The sequence below is a fragment of the Cupressus sempervirens genome, chromosome 5 (genome assembly GCF_028749045.1).
Source record: "Cupressus sempervirens isolate cs-2001-9-10 chromosome 5, ASM2874904v1, whole genome shotgun sequence".
Taxonomy (NCBI): domain Eukaryota; kingdom Viridiplantae; phylum Streptophyta; class Pinopsida; order Cupressales; family Cupressaceae; genus Cupressus; species Cupressus sempervirens.
In genome coordinates this window covers 1,033,755,804-1,033,778,928 of record NC_143122.1, presented here as the reverse complement: position 1 = coordinate 1,033,778,928, position 23,125 = coordinate 1,033,755,804, and the positions used below count along the sequence as shown (strand labels likewise).

The following is a 23,125-nucleotide window of genomic DNA, read 5'->3' as shown; positions in this document are numbered from 1 at the left end:
AAACACTAAAAACTAGCATTTACTTTGAGAAGAGCATGCCGAAGACGATGAATTGATGTAGTAAGATGTTCAATGTTTGCCATACTTTCCTGTAGAGAAGCATTCTCAACCCTCATCCTGCAAAAGGAAATCAAACAAATTTACATCATTTATGAAATTATCCAACCAATAATGAACAATGAAATTTCAATTTGCAAACAAACGGGAGAAAAGAAATGTCTAACCTAGCATAGTCCATGGCATCATTTGACTTGCTTGCAGTGGAACTACTATCATCTCCATCACGAGTATTAGCCTTAATCCCAGGAATGTCTATGCCCCTCATCCAATGCTTGAGATAAGTATGCTTCAGTAAATTTTTTACCCTCCAATCTTTATCATTTACAACAACCATGGAACCAGATTTGGATCTGTACTGTTGCTTCAACACTGGAGTTATCTGTCTGAATAATTTATGTAACATTTTTTAGAATTGAGCTTGCTTACCAGAAAAACAATAATAAACTTCACATAGAAACAATGTGGAAAAGAGCCTACATGAATAATCTTCGACATCAGATAATAAGAAGACTAGAAGAACTGGGGAGCAGTTGGCTGTTAAATTGTGAACCAGAATAGCATAAAACAGAGGGCAAATATCACAAAAACAAAATAACACCAGAGATACCCTGGGAAAACAGTTGGAGGGAAAAGCCCAGTCACACCAAAACAATGCTTTTATTAAATAATAGTGAAAGTTTGAATACACACTTGAGGAACGATAAACAGCATTCTCTCTTCACAATTATTCAATGATAAACAACATAGAATCTATATACTCAATATACCTGTAAGAACAAAGGATGCTGCATGCAATATCAATATTCACCTACAGAACAGTCACGATATACTGAACAATACATACAATAATGTCCAGATAAATACTGCAATATTCCCACATGAAAATAGCCTCCTGTTGATAATATTCAGATTAATATTAAGCACCATAAGCTACAGCATTGTCACTTGCAACCAATACTCCCAAAACATCACCAAAGAACACATGCCGCTATGAAACAGAAGACCAATGCTACAGGATGTCTCTCCAGATACAAAGCAGTGATGCTTCATTGTTTGGTCTGACTCAACAGCCATGTACACCAACAGTTACAAAACAATGGTGGCTATCTGATGACCAGCAGTTATGCAAATATAAGACTCTTTGCTTACCAAAAATCATGCAAGTATATGCTCTTCAGTGACCAACATCCACATATGCATATGGCTCTTTGATGACCAACATTACACAAGAATGTAGCTCTTTGAAAATCCTGAGATCTTGTCATCACATACAAAGTCTCCATTAAATGATCAAACTGATTGCTCGTTGCCTTCTGGCTAGCAACCAAATGTTTAGGGAGATGACAATTTCAATAGAGATAATTATCACAGATATGGAATATAACTTCTGAAGCTACATGCCTTCAACACTCTCTTAGCAAAGAAGATATCTTTCCAAATATTTGTGTCTTGGAATCTCTCAACATGACACGTCACAATAGCTACACCCATTTTGAGAAAACAAAAAATTAATCATGGAATCTCTCAACGATGTTGCCATGGAGCCACTCAACATTAAGTTCACCATGCCCTCTCCAATGTGTGAAAAAAATTATGTACATGGGTACTCAAAATAGAGTCACTCAACATGATGCTGTCACAGAGTCTCTCAATATGACATCCACTATGGCCACTCCCACAAGTGGAAAGAGTAATACCTATGTCTTCAAGGCAAACAAGGGCTTTTACCTCATATTTCCCTAGTTATTGGATTTGTGCCTGGGAGGCCAGATTTGGGTTTGGATCCGATCCGGATCTAGATTTGTGCCTGGATTCATCAAGTCCAGGCAAGATCCGATCCGTTCGGATCCACAGACCGTGAATCCGGACGAATCCACAAGGTCAAATCCGGACCCTACACAAATCCACGCGGATCGTCATGAATCCACACAAATCTGTCATGAATCCCCAAGGATCCACAAGCCAAACTTGGAATAAATATATATAATGTGTATATATAATGCACGCGCGCACACACACACACTCATGAATCCTCACGAATCATAATGAGAAAAAAAAAAATCACAAATCCACGAATCCTATTCACGTGCTCGAATTGGATTCGTATCCCAAATTGGTAACCAAGCATATTTCTCCATCTCAGAGAGATATGGATTACAAAGGGCTTTCAACTCACATTTTTCTGTTTCAGAAATATGCATTACAAGGGCTTTGACGTCACATTTCTGTCTTAGAGAAATATGCATTAAAGCAAGTAGCAAGAATCACTAATGCTAAGACTCTCTCATTACAAACAACATTCTCCACAATACCAAGCTTATCTCAAAAATACATAAACTTCAACCTGGAAAGTGGTTTGGTGAAATTGTAGGTTGTCTTCTCATCTGTACAAATATACTTGAGTTGAACTGCTTTCCTTTGCACGATATCTCTTCGATAATGATATTTGATCTTCACATGTGCTGTTATATCATGTAATAGTAGATTAACAGAAAGCTTCATACAACTTTGATTATCGGAATGAATCATAGTTGGTTCCAAAGTCTGATCAAAAAATCCTGCAAGAAGCTTTTGCAGTCACATTGCTTCTGAAGCTTCCATACAAGCTGCAATTTATTCAAATTTTGCACTACTGTGTGCCAGACATGAGTGTTTCCTGCTGCATCAAGAAATCATGGTAGATCCTAAGCTGAAACAACAACCAGAAGTACTCTTCCTCTCAGATACCCTCCTGACCCAATCAAAATCAGAGTAACCTTGCAATTTCAGGTCTTTACAAGAAGTGCATTTCAGACCACATCCCATAGTATCATGCAAATATCTCAATATATGCTTTGCTGCAACAAAATGGATTTGGCCAAGCTCACACATGAACTGACTGGGAGTGTTTACAACATAGCAAATATTTGGTCTAGTATTGAATTAGATACATCAACAGTCCGATCAGTTGTTTGTATATGGCGGGATTTACTAAATCTTAACTGGCTACACAAACATTCAACTTCTTCAAATTTGTTTCCACAGATGTTGACATGGACTGTCATGAACTCCATTAATATACATACAAACATATAAAATCTAATAATACATATATTTGTTTTTTCTACTATTCAATAATAATTAAATCACATTAACTAATTGAGATAATGAAATGCTAAATAATAAAATATATTTTTGTTGAATCATTATTCAAAAAATAATAATAATAGTGATCATAATCATATTATTCAAATGATAATACTTCACTATTATTTACTAGCAATAATAACTATTTTTAACCGATCACATTAGCATAAGGGGATATATCAATCACATGACATGATAATGAATAACTAAGTCAACATATTAAAGTCCCCGATGTGACAAGAACAAGTAGAACAACATATTAGAAGTGGAGCATCAAACTATCAATGGAACCTTTGAACCATTCGAGCCTTTAAAGTTAAAAGGCAACAATAATTAAGGGTCCCTAAAAGATCCCTGATGGATGCCCTTGCTGATCTGCTGTAGTTTTTAAATTAATAAACTATATTTTCCTGTGATTTCTTTGATGGTCTTTGAGAATAGACAGAAGTTGCAGAAGGTTTTGTTTTTGTTTTGTGTTTTTTGATAGTTTTCACAATAGTAATGAATAATGAACAATAAACATGAAAGGAGACTGAAAATAAATAAGAGCATAGAGCCAAATCAGAATTGCTATAAATCGTACCAGGCAGATTTCTGATTTATAAAGCCAAATAATAAATCCAATGCAGTTCCAAGGAGCTTACATCCAACAATGATGCCAAACTGGATGCTGAATAATGAACATGAATCAAGGATACATTTGAGGCTGAATACAAGCATTCCCTATATTCCACGTTGGGTGTACCTACTGCAAATGGCGGCCCTAAGACTGCAAGGATCACGTCCCAGCTGAAAGAATCAATCTGCAAAGCTGAAACCATAAATTTGCAACCTAAATCCACAATAAAGAATGGCGTACTCTATCCCTGATAGCAACGCACACTATCTGAAGAATCCAATGCCAATAACTACTGAGGGCTACGTCCCAGCCAATCCAGAACCTGGGGTTTGCATCCCAGATGAAGAATTGCTCTCTCAGAGCCAATTCACAAAAACAATTTTTTCAATATGCAAAAGATAATAAGAAATTAGGTCTCCATCTCCTTATATCCCCTTCCAACTGTAAATCGAACCCTAAAGGGAAATTACACTTTGCCCTTTAAATAAAATATAATAAAATAACATTTTCCCAATTAAAGTCATCCATGCTATAGGAAAAACATTACTTTATTAAAATTCCATAGCTTAAGGCACCAAAAAGTCTACAAATAGTAAAAATCATGTATAATAATTTGAGACCTTTCCAATGAGCTATAACACATAGGTGTACCTGATCAACTGAAGCCAGAATCCCCTTATTACTCCAAAATGGTTATATTATTAACCTTATTTTAATTTATTTAATCACCAACTTAGGAAATATTTAAATATATTAAAATATTTCCCAAATGGTCCCAAAAGGCCCAAAATGACCAATCAAACATGAATCTGACCTTGTCACCTATTTGTGACTGATGCCGGACAAGATGGGTCAACTGGCAGTCCATCTCTAAAATCTAGGGATGCTCCTAAAAAGTAGGAGACAGCCCCAATCAACCAAAATTGAGTCCCAATGACTCTCCCCTACTATGTGCACCTCTGAGAGAACTGTCACTGAACTAGGAGTTCCTCCTAAAAATAGGAGATGCACTCTAAGTCTCCAAAACATTCGCCGAGGTCTCCAAATGCCTCCTAGACCACTCCTAGTCAATCCCTACAAATTAGGAATCCCTCCTAAATTGTAGGAAACTGTTGCCTACTGCTCCAAACTACTTGGGAAGCTCATGCATGACTCTCGAAGCCCCAAGGTTGGTTCCCTCTACGCTCTGTTGGCCTATGGGAACCAGATAATAGACCAACCCTGCTAGAAATGTTGTCACTAAGGAAGGGCAAAAATTGGGGACATGATAGTCCCACACCACAAAAGGACTCCGCCTTTAGACATACCTTACGGGGTATATATATATGGGGATGATATTGCATAGCGGAAGGATAAGAATGATATAGTTGCAGGAGACAATCTCATAGATTCATACATGGAGTACTAGTAAGAAACTACCCAAACAAGTGATTTGGCATAAGGAAAATAATATAACAAGAGGAGGAAAACAGGTAGTAGTACAAGAGCAATAAAGCGAGCCTGACAGAGGATAATAAGAAGCGAAATTGGACAAATTCAAAGGTGACCAGGAATGCTGACATGGAGATAAAAAAATATTTAAGAGTGCACAAAGATCAGAGGAGAGGTACGGAGTGTGAGAAGAAGATGATCGAATAACATTGATGAAATTCTAAATATTAATGCGTGGATAAGGATTGGATAGAAGGCACCACCGAGGATATAAAGGAGACATTATAACCACTAATACCTGCCAAATATTACAAAGATCCACGTGAGTTATAAACATGAGAAGAACAAATAATTAAGTGCTATGTTTACAAGGGGGATTGAATGTTCAAATAGATATTAATAATAAATTCATAAGCTTTGATTTGTAGAATAAAGGGAGTGGGTAAACATAGTACAAGTTGTCATATTATCACGAGAGGCCTCCTAATATTAAATATATTTTGTCTTTCATATGAGGTTATTATTTCTCAAGCGTATACATATATTATTCAAGATTTTGCACACTTTTGAAGTAAACATATTTTCAAGTGGACTATATTTGAAGTTATCCATAGAACCTCAAATTGGGAATTTAAAGTGATTAGAACTAAAATCCCAAAGGGGGACATAACATGGACTTGCAATCCAACATACCAAATATCTTCAAAATGTCTGCAGAGTATTTTCCTTGACTACGAATAATCTCATTTGGCCTTTGCCACACTTCTAGTCCTTGGAAGTAATGCATAAGACCAAGATCCTTCATCTCAAGCTCAAAAGTTACATCTTTCTTACAATCCACAATGAGATTATCTTCCCCAGTAAGAAGTAAATCAACATAAAGAACTAAAATTAAAGCTTTGTCATCATCTACGTTGAAACAAATATTTGGATCTACATCATTCTTGGAGGATCCCAAGCTCATTAAGTATTGATCAATCCTTTTATACCATGCACACAGTGCTTTGATAAGGCCTTACAAGGCCTTATTCAATCTACATACATGAGATTCTTTCCCATGAATCACAAAACCCTCTGGCTGTTCAATAAACACTTCTTCAATCACACCATTAAGAAATGCAGTCTTTAAATCCATTTGATGTAATTTCAAGCCTTTAATTGCTGCAATAGCAATGATAATCCTAACAGAAGTACACCAAGCTACAGGAGAAAATGTCTCCGCATAACCAATACTGTCCTTTTGAGAGAAACCTCTTGCCACAAACCTAGCTTTATACTATTTCAATACTCCAATCAGTTGCGCACTTGATTTTGAACAGTCATTTTGAAGACAACTGATTTTTCATTAGGCCTAGGAACAACATCTCAAACATCATTATCGATGATAGATCAATATTCTTTACTCATAGCATCTCTCCATACTTGCTGATTTGACACCTCCACAAAACTTGAAGGCTCAGACTCAATGATATGACTCATTAGTGTAACATTAACTGGAAACTTATGTGGTCTATTGCTTTCTTTAAAGGTACCATGGGGAGCTGCATACTTTTCAGCCTCTTGCATGGTATATCTAGCCCATAAAGGTCTCTTTCTCTCTAATGAAACATTACTTGGTCCATTGGTTGGTTCTATGGGATCAACTAGATCAATAGATTGTTCTAATTAAATAGACTCCCTGTGAATATCAAAAGGAGAATCAGAAGCAATGTCTATGTCTTGAAATGTTTCTTGTTCTTCCCTAACTATATACCAAGAAGACCCCTTTGATCTTTTCAAAGTTATTTGTTCCTAAAACAACACATCCCTGTTGTTCTCAATCTGTTTTTGTCCTGGAACGTAGATCTTGTAGGCCTTAGAAGACTTGTTGTAACTAACAAACATTCCTCCCTTGCTTGGAGGTTTTAGCTTAGATCTTTTATCTTTAGGCACGTGAATATAAACAAGAAAACCCAAAAATTTGAAATGACTAACTTCACGTTTGTTAAGAATGATTAGATTTAATGCAGATCTGAACTATGTGTATGTTCGTTTGATTTTTGACTCTCACAAGATGTTCTTATTGATTGATATCTGTTCTTGCAGGTTGTAATCAGAATAAGATAATTATTACATTCAGTGATTATTTTATTATACAAATCTGAACTAAGAATGAAAAGTTCTGATTATTGTGAATGCAATACATAATATGAGTATAAATAATAATGATCAAACTCTTAGAAGGCTTGCACTATTTGACTTCTGGGCCTCCTAAGTCTGATCTGATTGGATATATATAACTATTTGGAGACATGTCTCTCTATAACCAATGATTAGTTTCCTTAATCACACCGATCCAAATCAGTACCAACATAATGTAATTATGGCGACTTGTATCGGTAATTCAAGCAAACATAATCAGACTTGGATCTGTAGAATATTGAAACCATTTTCTCATCAATCGATTTACCATTGAGGCATATAAATGGCAGTAGAATTCGAACAAGTACAAATCGGTTAAATCAGTATTATACTTGGATTAATATTCAGATTTATGATGGGTGATAGAACAAGACAATGGTTTGATATAAGTGTGTATATACATACACAATATACATAATGTATATTGATGTATGTGTATGCATATAATCATCAGATTTTTGTATTGAAGTTATCATCCATTATTATCTAAACGTTGCTATCATGTCAACACTCCCTCTAAGCTATGGAAGATAATACTCATACAAGTATAGATTATAACAATATCACCTTGCTCATGATATTAGTAGATATGATATGCTTAAGAATATACTGTCTCATGATGTCTACCATAATAAATCATGGTATATCCATGGATACAATATCTACCATGACTATCTCTTAAAGGATAATAATGATCTTCAAATGATATCAAGTCTTATGATATCTATCAAAATGTTCAAGAGATATTAAATATCATGGCATGTCCCATAGATATCAAGTCACATGGTATCCACCATGATAGTAAAACAAACATTGTAAAGTCATCACCTTACAATGTCAAATACACGTCCTTATATGCAAGATTGTTATCTTTCAATAATGTCCACAGCAGACCATAAAGTCATGGAGTCACACACAGGACAATAAGAGATTTTACATGGAGTCACCATGGATTCTCTCACGTGGTGTTGTCATGACATCACACACAACATCCTCCATGAACCATATCAGAGGGTGGATCCATCGTAACTACTCCCAAAGGTTGGAACAAGGGTTTAACTTTAAGCTTCTCTCCCATGGAAAAGAATCCAATAAAGTACATTTCAAGAAATCACTGATGCTAAGACTCCCTCTTCGTAAGGGCTTCATTCTTCACAATTCCAAGATAGTCTTAAAATACAAAAACTTTACTTTGGTATGAGACTTGGTGAGAATATCAATTGTTCATTCTTCAGTGATAATGTACCTTGTCTAGAAACCATCTCCATGGGCTACTCCCTTTGAATCACTATGATCAAAGTCATCAAAACATTATTCACAGGAGTAGCTTCTTGTACACAGATGTACTTGTCTGATTTCATAGTAACATAAATGAATGTAATAAATTATGGATTTATCCCCAGGCTTGGCACCACCAACATTTATGATAATGTCGCTTCTACCTGAAGCTCCAAGTAAATGCATCAACCTCTTGACCTTCTCATCCAAGGTTGCCTTAGAACTTTTCTAAATGTGATATCAACCTTTTGACCTCCTCATCCAAGGTTCCTCTGGTAGATTATCTAACTCCCTCTAAATTTAATGTCAATTTTCAATTTAGTTTCATAACTTCAAGTATCAAGTTTTCTTTCCCTTAAGTGCAATTTCCTCCTAATGTTATAGCATGAGCTAATGAACGTTAATCACAGAAGCATACAAGATTTGTCATCCTAATGTTATAGCATGAGCTAATGAACATTATTCAAGGGTACAAAATACTTACCTCTTGTGTTGGTACATCATAGACCTAGTCCTAAGCTAGGTCACAAGGTTGTGGTATGACTCTTTTCTTTTCTATATTGCTATTTCCAATCAAAGCACCAAGAATATCACAACCAGGTATTGTGTATCTACTATTTGCTCCTCCTTGATTTCTATAGTTTCCGAGTCACTAGAGAAGTCATCTCCACGATCTTCATCTAAACCAATATAATCCTCGATAGTAAAATAAAGTAGATCCTCTAGCCATTCCTTCTCTCACGGAAGCATATCTTGCTCCAAGAATGCAATTAGGTCTGAATTGTCTCCAATGACTCATGACAGATGAACCATCATTCTCTACTATTGCTACAAAGAGTGTCTCTCACCTAGGCATCATGATCAATGTCTAAAGTTGCATGTCAATCTGTAACCTCAGAGATCATGTCCAGAAAGCATCATTTAGTGCCAATCCTCTGATTCACTAACTTCCATAGACTAACTTCCATAGATTATCTTGCTACTGAAGCTACCTTGCTTTTTTTGTTGGTTTGCTCCTTTCTTGGATCTTGTCAAAATTACTAGTAGGGCTCGTGAAAGCTAAATTGTTGACATCATTAGCTTTATTATTCCTAGTATGCTTAGACACCCAATTGTCTTAACTAATATAACAACAGTCCTAGGAGTAGACACATCATCTACCAAAAGTCCAATGATATGTTTAAGCTATCTTTGAAGATTCATTTGATGAGGCATTGCTTGATTAGATTGTCCCTTCATCATTAGTAGCTCCCTTTTCCTTAGTACAATTTGCAAGTTAGAAGTGCTTGACCCAAACATATATGGTATATACTGGACTCTACCGTTGAGCTTTAGTTACAAACTCCCATGCTATTCCACAATTAATAATGGATCACTTCTCTAATGATGGCACCAAAATTAGTAATTTCCACAAAACTATTGAACAATCAACAAAGGTAGTCAATACTGGCTTCTCAACGGCTCGCTCATCCCAACTTGGTTGATTTGTCCATCCATAACTCACAAATACTATTTTGATGCCCCTCTCTGTAGGGAACCTAAACAAGTTTATTCTTATTACTGTAGCCTTTTACCATCAATTTCTTCAATATTTGAGAAAGCTTTCATAAACTATTTGATACAGATTGTCCAGAACGATCAAATTTTTGAAACTCTCATATATTTTTAAAAGCTTTTCTAGGTCTTTTTTAATGGCTTTTTCAATGGTCTTCTTCTCTAAATTTTAAGTTGAAACTTTCATCGATTCCTAAAACTGGGTAGCCGAAGGCTCAATATTTTAGGGACTAAAATTAGATTTTTAGTTCTTTCCAACGGCGTAAACGGTTTTGAATTCTGAGCGCTGGGTCAAAAGTTATGACCCCAACAATTTGGGGTAAACAAACACCTAGTTTTAAATAGTTTTAGTTAAATATTGTTGTTTTTATTATAGCCACATATACATTTCGAATTCATGGCTATGGCGACTTTTGATGTTCCATCATTGTATATATTCTTACATTTTCGAATAATATGATGGCTTTTGATTTGCATACAACTCTTTCAAGTTTTTGCAAGTTTTTCTAGAAATTGAACACTGATATCGTAGGTACTTGATTCTCACCAAATATTGTGTTTCAACTCATTTCTTAAATTAGATCACTATTCCTTACTGCACACCCATAATTGGGCATCTTCTTCAACATATCCAACATAATATATAAAATCACACAAACTTGAGGCCTCCATAATATCCATGATGATAAAAGGGTGAGTGAATAGACGAGTTGGTGTGAAGGTGAATCGTGAGGCGTAGTGTTAGGGTGATGATCCCGGTGCTACGCATCAACTCCAGTTCGAGTCACACTAGTTACCACAAACCCTTTTACCAACCAAAATAAATAATATCCATGATGATATTGCTGAAACTCATGGAAAGTATGCTAGGACATTGGCATAAATTCTAAAAGCTTTTGTGCACAAGGATTTTCAAGACTTCTATTGAGGGACCATAACTTTTAAATACATCTCCCACACTGATATAATGTACTAACAATCAACATAGCCATATTCTAATGGATACCAAACCTCAAAATGTGATATGCACAACATAGGGAATATACAGAATCTCATGCTGTTAGCATTAACGTACATCCTCCATGTCTCTAGCTATACAAAATATGTCCCAATACTAATTTTCATAGACCACAATCTCCACTAGTCAATAGCCATCAAATATATATTTAACCTCCTTTTTCTATGATATATGTTTTGACAATGATCTCAAGAATGATTTGGAGTGGCAACTCTGTGTAATGTCTGAAAAATGCATATGAATTGATATGTTATATCCACATGGACCTGGAGGGCTGCGATGTTAATTTGTGTTTAACAAAGAGAGAGTCGTTGCCCAATGTCTTTATATTAATATCGTCTACACTAAGTTACTAATTCAGATGCAGGTTCAGAAGCAAATATGGGATACATGATTTTTTCTGGGGGGAGGATGTGGATGCATATATATATATATGTGTGTGTGTGTATGTATGTATGTATGTATGTACGTATGTATGTATGTATGTGCAAAGAAATGAGAAGTAATTTCAGTCTTGTATTTTCACCTTCAAGATCAAAAGATGATCTACATTGTTTCTTTCAAGTATTATGTTTAGATGCAAAACCCCTAGAAAGTCATTTGTACAAGGTATATAATCTTCAATTTGTTGACTTGTTTTAGACTTAAGGCATAGTTTTGTTGAAGTATAACATCAATCAAAGTGATATACTGTAATAATGCCAACAAGTTATAACTTCGTCAAACACAAAGTCTTCTCTAATTCACTAAAAAGTAGCTAGAGCATTAGTTAGCCCAAATGGCATAACTACAAACTCAAAATGGCCACAATGACATCTAAATGTCCTCTTCTCTATATCGCGCTCTCTAACTCAGATCTGAGGATAGCCTGATCTTAAATTGATGCAGGAGCATCCAGAGGTATAAGGGGCAATCCTGTGTCACCCAAAAAATGTACTTAGACTTAGTTTATGTTTCATGTGTTTTCATTTTTGGATACCTATTTGGCTCAAATAAAGGTTCCAACTCTCACAGTTCCACTATCAGTGTGTTTGAAAATCCCGAAAAAATAGGAGCATACAATTTGGCCATCATTTTGGTGACCTAGAAGGTGTGAATTGGCCAGATGAATGTAATTGTAATTTAGAGCATTCCAAAAAAAGAATCAGGTCAAAAGGCCCCACGGTTTGAAAGTTATTGCAGTTTTTCGGGTTTTGGAGACCTCCTAAGAATGCTTCGAAGTCAAGTTAGGGGCATTAAATGACCTCGAAAAGGGCCGAAAAATGGGGGACGAGCGAAGCTGGTCCATAGGGCCATAGAGCGCTTCGAGAGCTTTCCGAAAATGTAAACGGTTCATCAATCGGAGCTACGGTTCAAAAGTTATGCCTCCCGGAAGTTCGGTTACCGTTTCCGGATTCTTCTAGATTTGCACCAACTTCTAACGCAGCTTCTGGAACCTTCTATTTGGTTGGTGGATGCCTACTAGCACTTTCTAGAATGTACTCCTTGTCCTTAAACCTCTGGGGTCTATTTAAGGAGATTTCTGGCATTGTAAAAGGCAGTTCGGAGTGGAGATTGAGAGGAGGTGCTAAAAAGAGAAATTATCTCCAGATTTATGCTATTGTAAGCCCTTAGGGCATGTTCTGAAATTTATTTTCTCTGTACTATTTGTACTAGCTTATTTTCTCAGTTAATATAATTTCCCTTTTCTGTTGTGTCCATTCTGTTCTTGGCTTCTGTCCCCATCATAAATCAATTTTGGAGAAGAAACATGCTCCATGTAGCTCATATAATAACTCATCAATCTGTGGGATGGGGTACCTATTTTTAATAGTCTTCTTGTTCAGGACCCTGAAATCTATGCACATGCTAAGAGTTCCATCTTTCTTCTTCACCAAAACCACAGAAGAAGCAAAAGACAACTTACTTGGTGTAATGTGACCCATAGCAGGTAGTTCCTTGATGGTTTTCTTGATCTCATCCTCCAATCTCTTTGAATGCCTATAGGGTGTGATCATGATGGCTTAGCACCCTCCTCTAACTCAATAATATGCTTAGTACCTCTATCTGGAGGTCTACTTGGTGGTATTTCACCGAAAACCTTTAGTGCTTGATTCTCAATTCCTGTATGTCCGGGTGATATTCTGAATTTTGCTGCCCCTGTGATGGCATTAAAGTGCAACGGGCTGCCCTAGTCATGTCTCAACAAGCTCTCCATGTGTCTGCAAAACATCCTAAACCCACTGTCACAAATGACCTTAAATATATGGGACTTCCCTTCTGACCGAAACCTCATCTCCATATCTCTCAAATTGGGAGTGAACTCCCTTATATCATGTAACAAAGTCATGCCAAGAGCTAAATCTGTATCACCCATGTCAACAACATAAAAATTTGCTTTGAAATCAAAGTTGTTGATCTTTAGGGGCAGACCTGTAATCCTCCTATCACATTTGAGGATGTAGCCATTAGCTACCCTCACTCTTAGACCCTCAAATTGCTCTGTCTGAATCCCACACCTCTCAATCAATTTAGAATCAATAAAATTGTGAGTAGCACCTATATTAAGCAAAGTAATAACTCGTTGACCAACCAATACCCCTTTCATCCTAAATCATCCCTCTTGTTGTACACTAGTGAGACAGGCCTCCTTAAGTCTATCTTCAGTCTTCTCATCACCTATATCATCTGTGCCTTCCTTTTCTTCAATTAATTCCTCATTTGCAGATTGTTGGTCTAAATTTTCAGGATCAGAACCCTCATAATATGCCCACATAACCCTATTTGCTTTCCCCTTTGGCCTCAAGAGACAGTCATGGTTCATGTCATAGGGTCCTTTGCAATAAAAACAAAGTTTTTTTTTCCTTAAATCATTCAATGTCTCTTTATCCAAAGGAGCAAATGATTTATCTTTATTTTCAGCCTTTGTTTTATTCCTGTCAAGTTTCTTGAAGAATGGTTTGTCTTTGCTAGATAATGCACCCTTTGACTGAAATTTATTTACTGGGACTACTTGTTCCATACTTCTAGCCTTCTTAATTGCTTCTTGCAAATTGAATGGATCAAAGGCTTTTACCCCACTGTTCAATGGTTTGGATAATCCCTCAGTGAACAAAACAACCAATCTCCTATCTGATATATCTGGCACCATACAGATAGCCTCTGAAAGTCCCTAATGAAATACTCCAATCTGCCTATCTATTTCAACTGGGCCAACTCCCTAAAGTAGATTTTTGGATCCTTCTTATCAAACCTCTTTACCAACCTGTCCATGAAGTCCTGATATGAAGTCACTTGGCTATGTTGAAGGGTAACCATCTCATGGTACCACTAATCATGTGCAGCTCCCTCTAAATGTAGTGTGGCATATTTTATTGATGTTTACCATACAGGTAAATTGAAACAATGCATACAGACAATGAACACGAACACGAACACGAACACGAACAGAATAGCAAAATTATATATTCGCATATGCCAGACATACATTATGCTTCATAATATCAATAATAGTAGATGATTGATGATTTATAATGATCCCAGACGGGATATAAATACTATCCGCCAAACCTTCCCGAAGGAGTCCGTCGGCCACAAATATTATGTCCGCTACAAACTATTTACCCGTCGGCTACAAAATATAAAACACCGACGACAATCATTCCGTCGGCTATAAAAACACCGCCGGGACCATCCAGTCGGCTGACACCATCCCCCCCAAAAAAAAAGTCGTCTCTTGACAACTAACAAAATATCTGAGACAAATTAACAAACAAAATACATTGACAGAGTGACTACAACAAGAAAAATCTACTTCTGTCACATCACTTCCATATTCATCCCGTTACATTTGTAGCCTCTGCTAACACAATACTGTCTCCTCAAGCTGACCTTGATAGCCACCCGTGCTGCTTTCTCTGTTTTCAATTGCTTGGTATCTTGAGCCAAGTGTCGCTACACTGCCTCCAACTGGATGATCAGCTCCTCCCGAGCTCTCTACGCATCCACCAAGATAGCCTCCCGGCCAACACCTACTCCCAGTGCCTCTGGTACACAGAAAGTCCATGCCTGCAGCAACTTCAACTCTTCTCAACTGGTCAGACTCCCACGACTGATATCTGCAACGACTGGGGGTCCAAGGGGCAACGCCTCTGGCGAGGTTGAGGGGCAACGCCCCAAGTGCTCTCTGTTGCAGTACAAGGCGGGGTCGAGGGGCAGCGCCCCTTGCCGCCAAGACCAAATTAGAACTTCGCAACCAACACAGAAATGCACGGAGCACACCATCTTTGTCATTTTCTGCCGATTCTACACTCTTTCTGGCAACCACGGATGCATCCCCTTCCCTTTGGCATCATTTGCTACTCATTCTGAACAATTTGATTCTGTCGTCCTTTTTTTTTTTTTTAGCAAACCCTCCTACTTTTGTTTGTCTGTTGCTGTTCCGACTCTCTACAAGTTCCTCCTTCCATCGCTTTTGTTTTTCGCGGCCATGTTCTGTGCGAAACCCCGACAATACCTCTGGCTTAATATTTCGTTTTCTCCCACGAAAGCTTACAGCAACTGAAACCATGAACATTCACCCCTCCGCAGACTGGAAAGAGATCTTCCAAGGCACATGAATACCCAGCAGGAAGAGGACCTCTGGACAGGCTCCCGCGGAGCAACTCCCAAAGACCTCCGGACAGGCTCTCGCGAAGCACCTCCCGCAGACAGGTGCCTGCAGAGCCCTTCCGCAAATAGGTGCCCGCGGAGCACCTCTCGCGAACCTCTAGACAGGCTCCCGCGGAGCCCTCTCTTGAACAAGTGCCCGCGGACCTCCGGACAGGCTCTCGCAGAGCACCTCCCGTGGACCACCTTCGGTGCTTTTTCACTTACTTTTTTTTTTGGAACAAAAATTTTAAAAAAAAAAAAAAAAAAACGGCACCTCAACTTTGCCTCCAAGCGTCGCCATTCTGCAACGATGACAACAAAGGAATCATCTGATCATTTTGTGACAGTGACAGCGACGGCATCTTCTTGGCACGGTAGGATTCGTTGACTGCGTAAGGTACGTCTTGCCCATCCAATGTTCCCAACTTTACCACTCGATTGTCGCCGACCTCCCAGATCTAATATAGTCCAACCCATCTTGCCTTACACCTTTCCTGCTTGATTTCATTCCGACCATCATACTTGAGTACCAGCTGCCCCAACTGAACCCTATTGAGTTTGTCATGCCACGCCTTATGTCTGTTCTATGTCACCTCCGTCGCCCACTGTGCCTGCGATCGTCGCGCATCTAGCTTATTTCCTTGCTGTCGGTACCCTTCAAGTAATTTTATGGTGCGATGCGTTCTTTTCCTCCTGTGCGGTCCATTCATTGTGTACCAAATGGTGGGATCTTTCTTTTTTTTGAGTTTGGACTATATGTTCTTCCCCTCAGCTTCAGGCGTAACCGCCTTTCCTTCTTCCGCTGCTCTGTATTCCTTCAGACACTCATTTTCCTCTTTTTTCTCACCTTCGTCAACCCTTAGCATATTACAACTCGGAAACAATTCGTAGTCTTCTATCTACCAGTGGTAAAGGCCATTCACCGAGTCCAGGTTGTCGTCATTCGATCCTCCATCAAGTCTCAATACTCCTTCGTCCGATTCCATTCTCCTCTTTCCTTCGTCATCACTCTCGCCTTCACTTTCAAAATTTGACGATGCTACCTCCTCACCGACCATTTGCGTGTAGGTCAATTGTGAATCTTTTGCCTCCGCCCTCCATTGATAGGGTATTTCGTTTGCAATCATGTTTTATTTCGTTTGCAATCATGTTTTACTTTTGCTTGCACCAACCAATCCCGTCCCAAAATAGCATCATATCCTTTTCTTTTCAATGGAATAACCACAAAATCCAATAAAAATGGTTGCGTTCCAATAGTTACCGGTTGCGCCTTCAAGATTCCCAACGGTTTGATTCCATGTTGGTCTGCTGTGAGCAACTGGAATGCAGGTGGCCACAATGTCGGCTTTCCCAACTTCTTCCAGGTATCCTCCAATAAGACATTCACGCCGGACCCTCCGTCGGCAATTGTCTGTCAAAACATTTCCCAAAATCCCCATCTCGACGACCGTCGGATGTCGTCCGGAGGTGAGTGCCAGCAGCATTGGGTCTGTTATCATCACTTCCCTATTGTCCCTTCCAATGTCCTCCATTGCTTTCGAAAACGGTGTATGTTTCAGAATGGCCATCCGTAACTGGGGCATTGTGAGGAGGTCACTTATCTTGACCGGTATCTCCGTTTGTAAGATCTTTCGTACAATGTTTTGTTCTGCGAAGTTCCTTGCCAAGGTGTCGGTGATGTCCTACAACTGAGATGTCCCTGCCGACGATGCCTTTGCAATTTTCGCTTGCGCTTCCCCCAATTTTCTCTTTTCCTCCGCTTGCCTCCATGTAATTGCCAGAACCTCCTCTACATCCGTGTCGATAGTGATCAAGTTTACTCCAGACTTTGGACAATTGGAATCTTCGTGATCGTCGGGTCCGCACCATCTGCATAATATCGGTGTGTTTGCCGCTGTATAATCCCGCGCAAAATGACCCCACAAATTACATGCTCGGTATTGAACAATCGGCCGTCCATTTGCATCATACTGAGTTCAACTTCGGCTCCCATTATTATTGTTATTATTTGTACTGTTGTTATTTTGCCCTCTGCTATTATTCCTGTATCCTCCGGATGTGGCACCTGCACTATTCGTATTTCCGCTACTACTCGACGGGGAAGCCTCCTATGTAAGAAACACCTACGGAGATCCTCTTGTCTTCATGTTAAAGGGGCACTCCTTTGTCAAATGGCCCATGATCTGACAAATGTCGCAGAATTGGTTCTTTGGACATGATCCTTTAGTATGACCGTCGATCTTACACTTCGTGCACCACATTTGACTGCCTTTTGGCTCCTTCTGCATGTTTCTAAACTCCATCATGCGAACCATATTCTTCTGTAGGGCACGAACCTTCTTGCTACTGCCTTCGTCGTCACTGCCATCATCTCCAGTAGGCTCGTCGTCATCAGAATCAAAGGAGCTAGTTTTCTTCTTTGTCTTCTGCTCACTTTCAAGGTCCAATGCTCTTTATACGTGTCCACATATGACGACGGTGGCACAATTTTCATTTTCCCCAGCAACTTCGAGCGTAGGCCGTCCATGAACCATCTTTTTTGCAATTCATCCGCCGGCTTACTTTCCATTTTGTTTATTAAGTCTTTTAATCTCCTAGCGTAGACACGGATAGTTTCGTGCTTCCCTTGTTTGGTATTGAAAATCTTTGCTACAATTTCATTATCATCCCGCAAGAGTTTAAATTTCGCCAGGAACTCCTTTTTAATGTTATCCCAGCTATTTAGCTTTTGTGGATCCGTAATCGAAAACCAATCAAAGGCCACACCCCGTAGGGTTGCCAGAAATTGCCTGACCCATTCATTGGCATCTGTGATTCAATTTGCCCGCCAGATCATCTCACATGTCTTACAATGTTGAATGGGGTCGGTTGTACCATCGCCTTCAAACTTCGACAACTTTTCTTTGGGTCCCGCCATCACAACTAAATTTGGTAGAGGCGTTACTGGGTCCTGCAACACTGAAGTTGTTTACTACAACACCGGAGGTTTTCACTCCCGCACCGGCGGTCTGCACTCCCACACCGGAGGTTTGAACTCCCACACTGGAGGTTTGCACTCCCGCACCGACGATCTGCACTTCCACACCAGAGGTCTGAATTCCCACACCCGAGGTCTGCACTCCCACACCGGCAATCTCAACAACTACGAACCTTGGTGAAGATTAAGGATCTTCTGAAGTTGTCTCCCGTGAAAGTGTATCCCGGACGAAGAGGTCACTCCACGCTCGTGCTCCCTCGGCACTCCGAGCCGTGGAAGTCGATGCTCTTCCGTCTGAATTCTCTTCACTCGGCGAACACAATTTCAAGAATGCCTCCTATGCTTCTTCCACCAACTCCACCCGCTGTCGAGTCTCCTCCAGCAATTCCTACGTGCTTCGATTTCCGTCGGCAATCTTTTGGAATCTCCTCCGACACTCTTCCTGCTGTGCCAGAATTAAATTAGCTTGAGCTGCGTGAATGTCATCTTTATTCTTCACCATGTTCTTATTTTTATTCAACAGATGCGGCATTTAATTTCCATCCACCTGCCTACGTACTAGGTCCTTCAGGCAACGGCACCAAATGTTTACCATACGGGTAAATTGAAACAATGCATACAGACAATGAACACGAACACGAACAGAATAGCAAAATTATATATTCGCATATGCCAGACATACATTATGCTTCATAATATCACTAATAGTAGGTGACTGATGATTTACAATGAGCCTAGACGGGATATAAATACTATCCGCTAAACCTTCTCGAAGGAGTCCGTCGGCCACAAACATTATGTCCGCTACAAACTATTTACCCGTCAGCTACAAAATATAAATCGCCGACGACATTCATTCCGTCGGCTACAGAAACACCGCCAGGACCATCCAATCGGCTGACAATTGCCTCCACTTTTGTCATAGGTTTCAATGCTAAGAAGGTATCAAGCTTGTGAATCCAAGTTTGCGTTGTCATTCTGCTACTCCCATCGAATGTAGTCAAAGAAAACTTCCCTGTAACCCGCTTTAATTCATTATCCTCACCACGAGGTATCCTGTTCTGTCTGATTGCACGGTAGTGTTCTCTTTTTTTGTTCACAAACCTCTCAAAAGTCATTCTCTCCCGTAACTGCAGTGCCAAAAGTTCTCATTCATCATTAGTAGTCAAAAGGATATTTGCAAATGTCCCATCCTCAGCTTCCTTTGTTGGCTCCTGTACTGGTTACTCTCTAACAAAGGTAGGACATGTGGGCCTGTTTTCTATTCTGGAAAGAGTTCTATGAGATCTAGGTGATCCCACTGCACTCCTGTTATCCCCTTGTTCCTGATTCTGTCTGTCCTATGGGTTCATGCACTCAACTGTAATGGACACCTACTGGTTATAATTTCGTGAAACACTTTGTAAGCAAGCTCTGATACCACTGTAATGGACACCCAGGAATGCCCAAAAGTTGAACCAACTACTAAAATTATATTAATTCTAAAAATGTTGCAATCAAGTACAAGGAGATGTATTCCAAAGGCCAAACCCTAAGGGAATGACGTCTAGAATGTTACAATAGAGAATGAACGTCCCCTATTGCCAAAAAAGAGTGTGATTCACACATCCAAGCTGTTATCAAATGCAAGTCATAATCATTCGATACAATAATCCCATGCTCAACAATGAGACTTACAGCCCTATTTATCCTTTTCTTCATCCTTCTGGAAGGAACTAAAACATTAATTAATTGCAAGAGCTAGAAGCTTCCTCCTTCCAATAATTAATGCATACCCTAGAAATTCCTCCCTGGCAATAATTAATTAAATCACGAGAGGCTTCCATCCTTCCAGTAATTAATACAAACCCTAGAAGCTATTCCCTTGTAATTAATAATCAAATTAATTAAATACAAAGTCAGCTTTTAATTTTAATTGAATGACTTTATAAGAAATTAATTTAATTTCTTCTTATCCTCCACTTAGACTTTGGAGAACGTGAAGGCTAAAACATGGGATCATTACAAATTTGCCCCCATTGAAATTGCTTGTCCTCAAGCAATTAAGTAACATAATGAACTCCAACCTCCACCTGGATCCCAATTGAAGTAATATGTGATATCCATATGGACATTAAACAAACTACAAATGAACATCATTAAGACCAACCACATGTCTTGCAAGTTAGCTCCCAAAACTTGTGTTGATGAAGTATAAGTCTGGATGTCACTAGAAGGCAGCTCCATAGAAGCTCTATGAAACCTCTTCCTTCCAACTGCTACAAAACAAAACTGAATCTTTGTAGATGGTGAAAATTGAGCCCAAATCCACTTAGGTGAATGATCAACATCAGCCTCAAACATTAGATTGTCATAAGACAATGTTGCATCCATGTTGAACATAGTACTATCCCAAGAGTGAACATTAACACTTTGTTGATCGATAGTATAATATGACTCTGTCACTATATTGCTCACCTCATTAGCAATAACAAGGGTACTATCATCAGAGCACACATCTACAACCGCATGCTTACTACCAAACTCCTTGTTGGTTGGTTCAACTGACATAGAAGTGGTTGTTGATATCATAGTATCCTCGCATTCTCCTAATCCCATTATTGTTGCATCGCCATCTTCTAACAAAGCTTCATATATGGACTCCTGACTATCACCAACAACATAGCTCGGTGGTGTTTTGATCCCATCTGAAGAATCAACTACCTTCTGCTCTGGAGCAACATACAAAATCGTCAATGTTGATGCCCATCTGTCTAGCCATAAGCTGCAACATCATATCCATTCGCCTATTCTGCTCCTGTAGCATCCTATTCTGCTCTTGTTGCATACGTTGCCCCTTCTCTAACGTACCCAGTAATCTAAATATTACATTTTTTGGTTGGAACTGGTATTTCTATCATCTCGGTCACCCATGCTGTTGTCTTGTTCAAAGAATGTCTCCTCTATGTCTATATGACTGGATTAAATGCTTAAGATCTCCACAAGATGGCAGGACTTATGGCTCTGATACCACTGTAATGGACACCTACTGGTTATAATTTCGTGAAACACTTTGTAAGCAAGCTCTGATACCACTGTAATGGACACCCAGGAATGCCCAAAAGCTGAACCAACTACTAAAATTATATTAATTCTAAAAATGTTGCAATCAAGTACAAGGAGATGTATTCCAAAGGCCAAACCCTAAGGGAATGACGTCTAGAATGTTACAACAGAGAATGAACGTCCCCTATTGCCAAAAAAGAGTGTGATTCACACATCCAAGCTGTTATCAAATGCAAGTCATAATCATTCGATACAATAATCCCATGCTCAACAATGAGACTTACAGCCCTATTTATCCTTTTCTTCATCCTTCTAGAAGGAACTAAAACATTAATTAATTGCAAGAGCTAGAAGCTTCCTCCTTCCAATAATTAATGCATACCCTAGAAATTCCTCCCTGGCAATAATTAATTAAATCACGAAAGGCTTCCGTCCTTCCAGTAATTAATACAAACCGTAGAAGCTATTCCCTTGTAATTAATAATCAAATTAATTAAATACAAAGTCACCTTTTAATTTTAATTGAATGACTTTATAAGAAATTAATTTAATTTCTTCTTATCCTCCACTTAGACTTTGGAGAACGTGAAGGCTAAAACATGGGATCATTACAAACCATGGTGGTGAGTGCTTGCAAAGCCTAAGCCATCTGCTCTTGTCCTGTAACCATGGCTTTGAAAAATTCTCTTGTTTCCTGATCCTCATTCCTATTGTCTCTAGGTGGGCTACACTCTTGCCTATCACCCATGGTCTTTGGTTGCCTGTCAAAATCTTGTTCCCTGTCAAACAAAGCTCGCCTGTGAGTGTAAAATTTGTGAAATCCAATCCCAAGTGGCTGCATGTGATTGCTAAACCCTCAGGATCGCGAGATTTAGCTCTAATACGAATGTAATAAGCCCAATAGGTTATAACTTCGTCAAACACAAAGTCTTCTCTAATTCACTTGTTTGACATTTTGTCAAACACTTTGCAAGCAAGAGATATATTGCATATATAAATTCTGATTGCTTCCTAAATGCCAACTTTAATATATATGCTTGCAAAGAACACACCAAACATCTAACAATGAAGATGCAATTGTTTTTGTATAATATTGATTACAAATTGGAAAATATGCATCTACATCAATAAGACATTAGGGCAACAAATTCTAATAAAACTCTTCTATAATTCTAAATTACAATAGATTTTACAAACCCTACCAATG

General features: G+C 38.8%; 1 protein-coding gene across 6 annotated transcripts in view; it reads right to left on the bottom strand.

Moving 5' to 3' along the window:
- The window catches only part of MEE13 (myosin heavy chain-like protein), a 263,268-nt gene that overhangs the window by 981 nt on the left and 239,162 nt on the right, over positions 1 to 23,125 (bottom strand). For all 6 annotated transcript variants that reach the window (XM_089833370.1, XM_089833374.1, XM_089833369.1 and 3 more), the window contains 2 exons: positions 225 to 443; positions 24 to 117 (listed from right to left, as the gene is read on the bottom strand). In XM_089833370.1, coding sequence (XP_089689496.1) covers positions 24 to 117; positions 225 to 443 — 313 coding nt within the window. The remainder of the gene's footprint in view (positions 1 to 23; positions 118 to 224; positions 444 to 23,125) is intronic.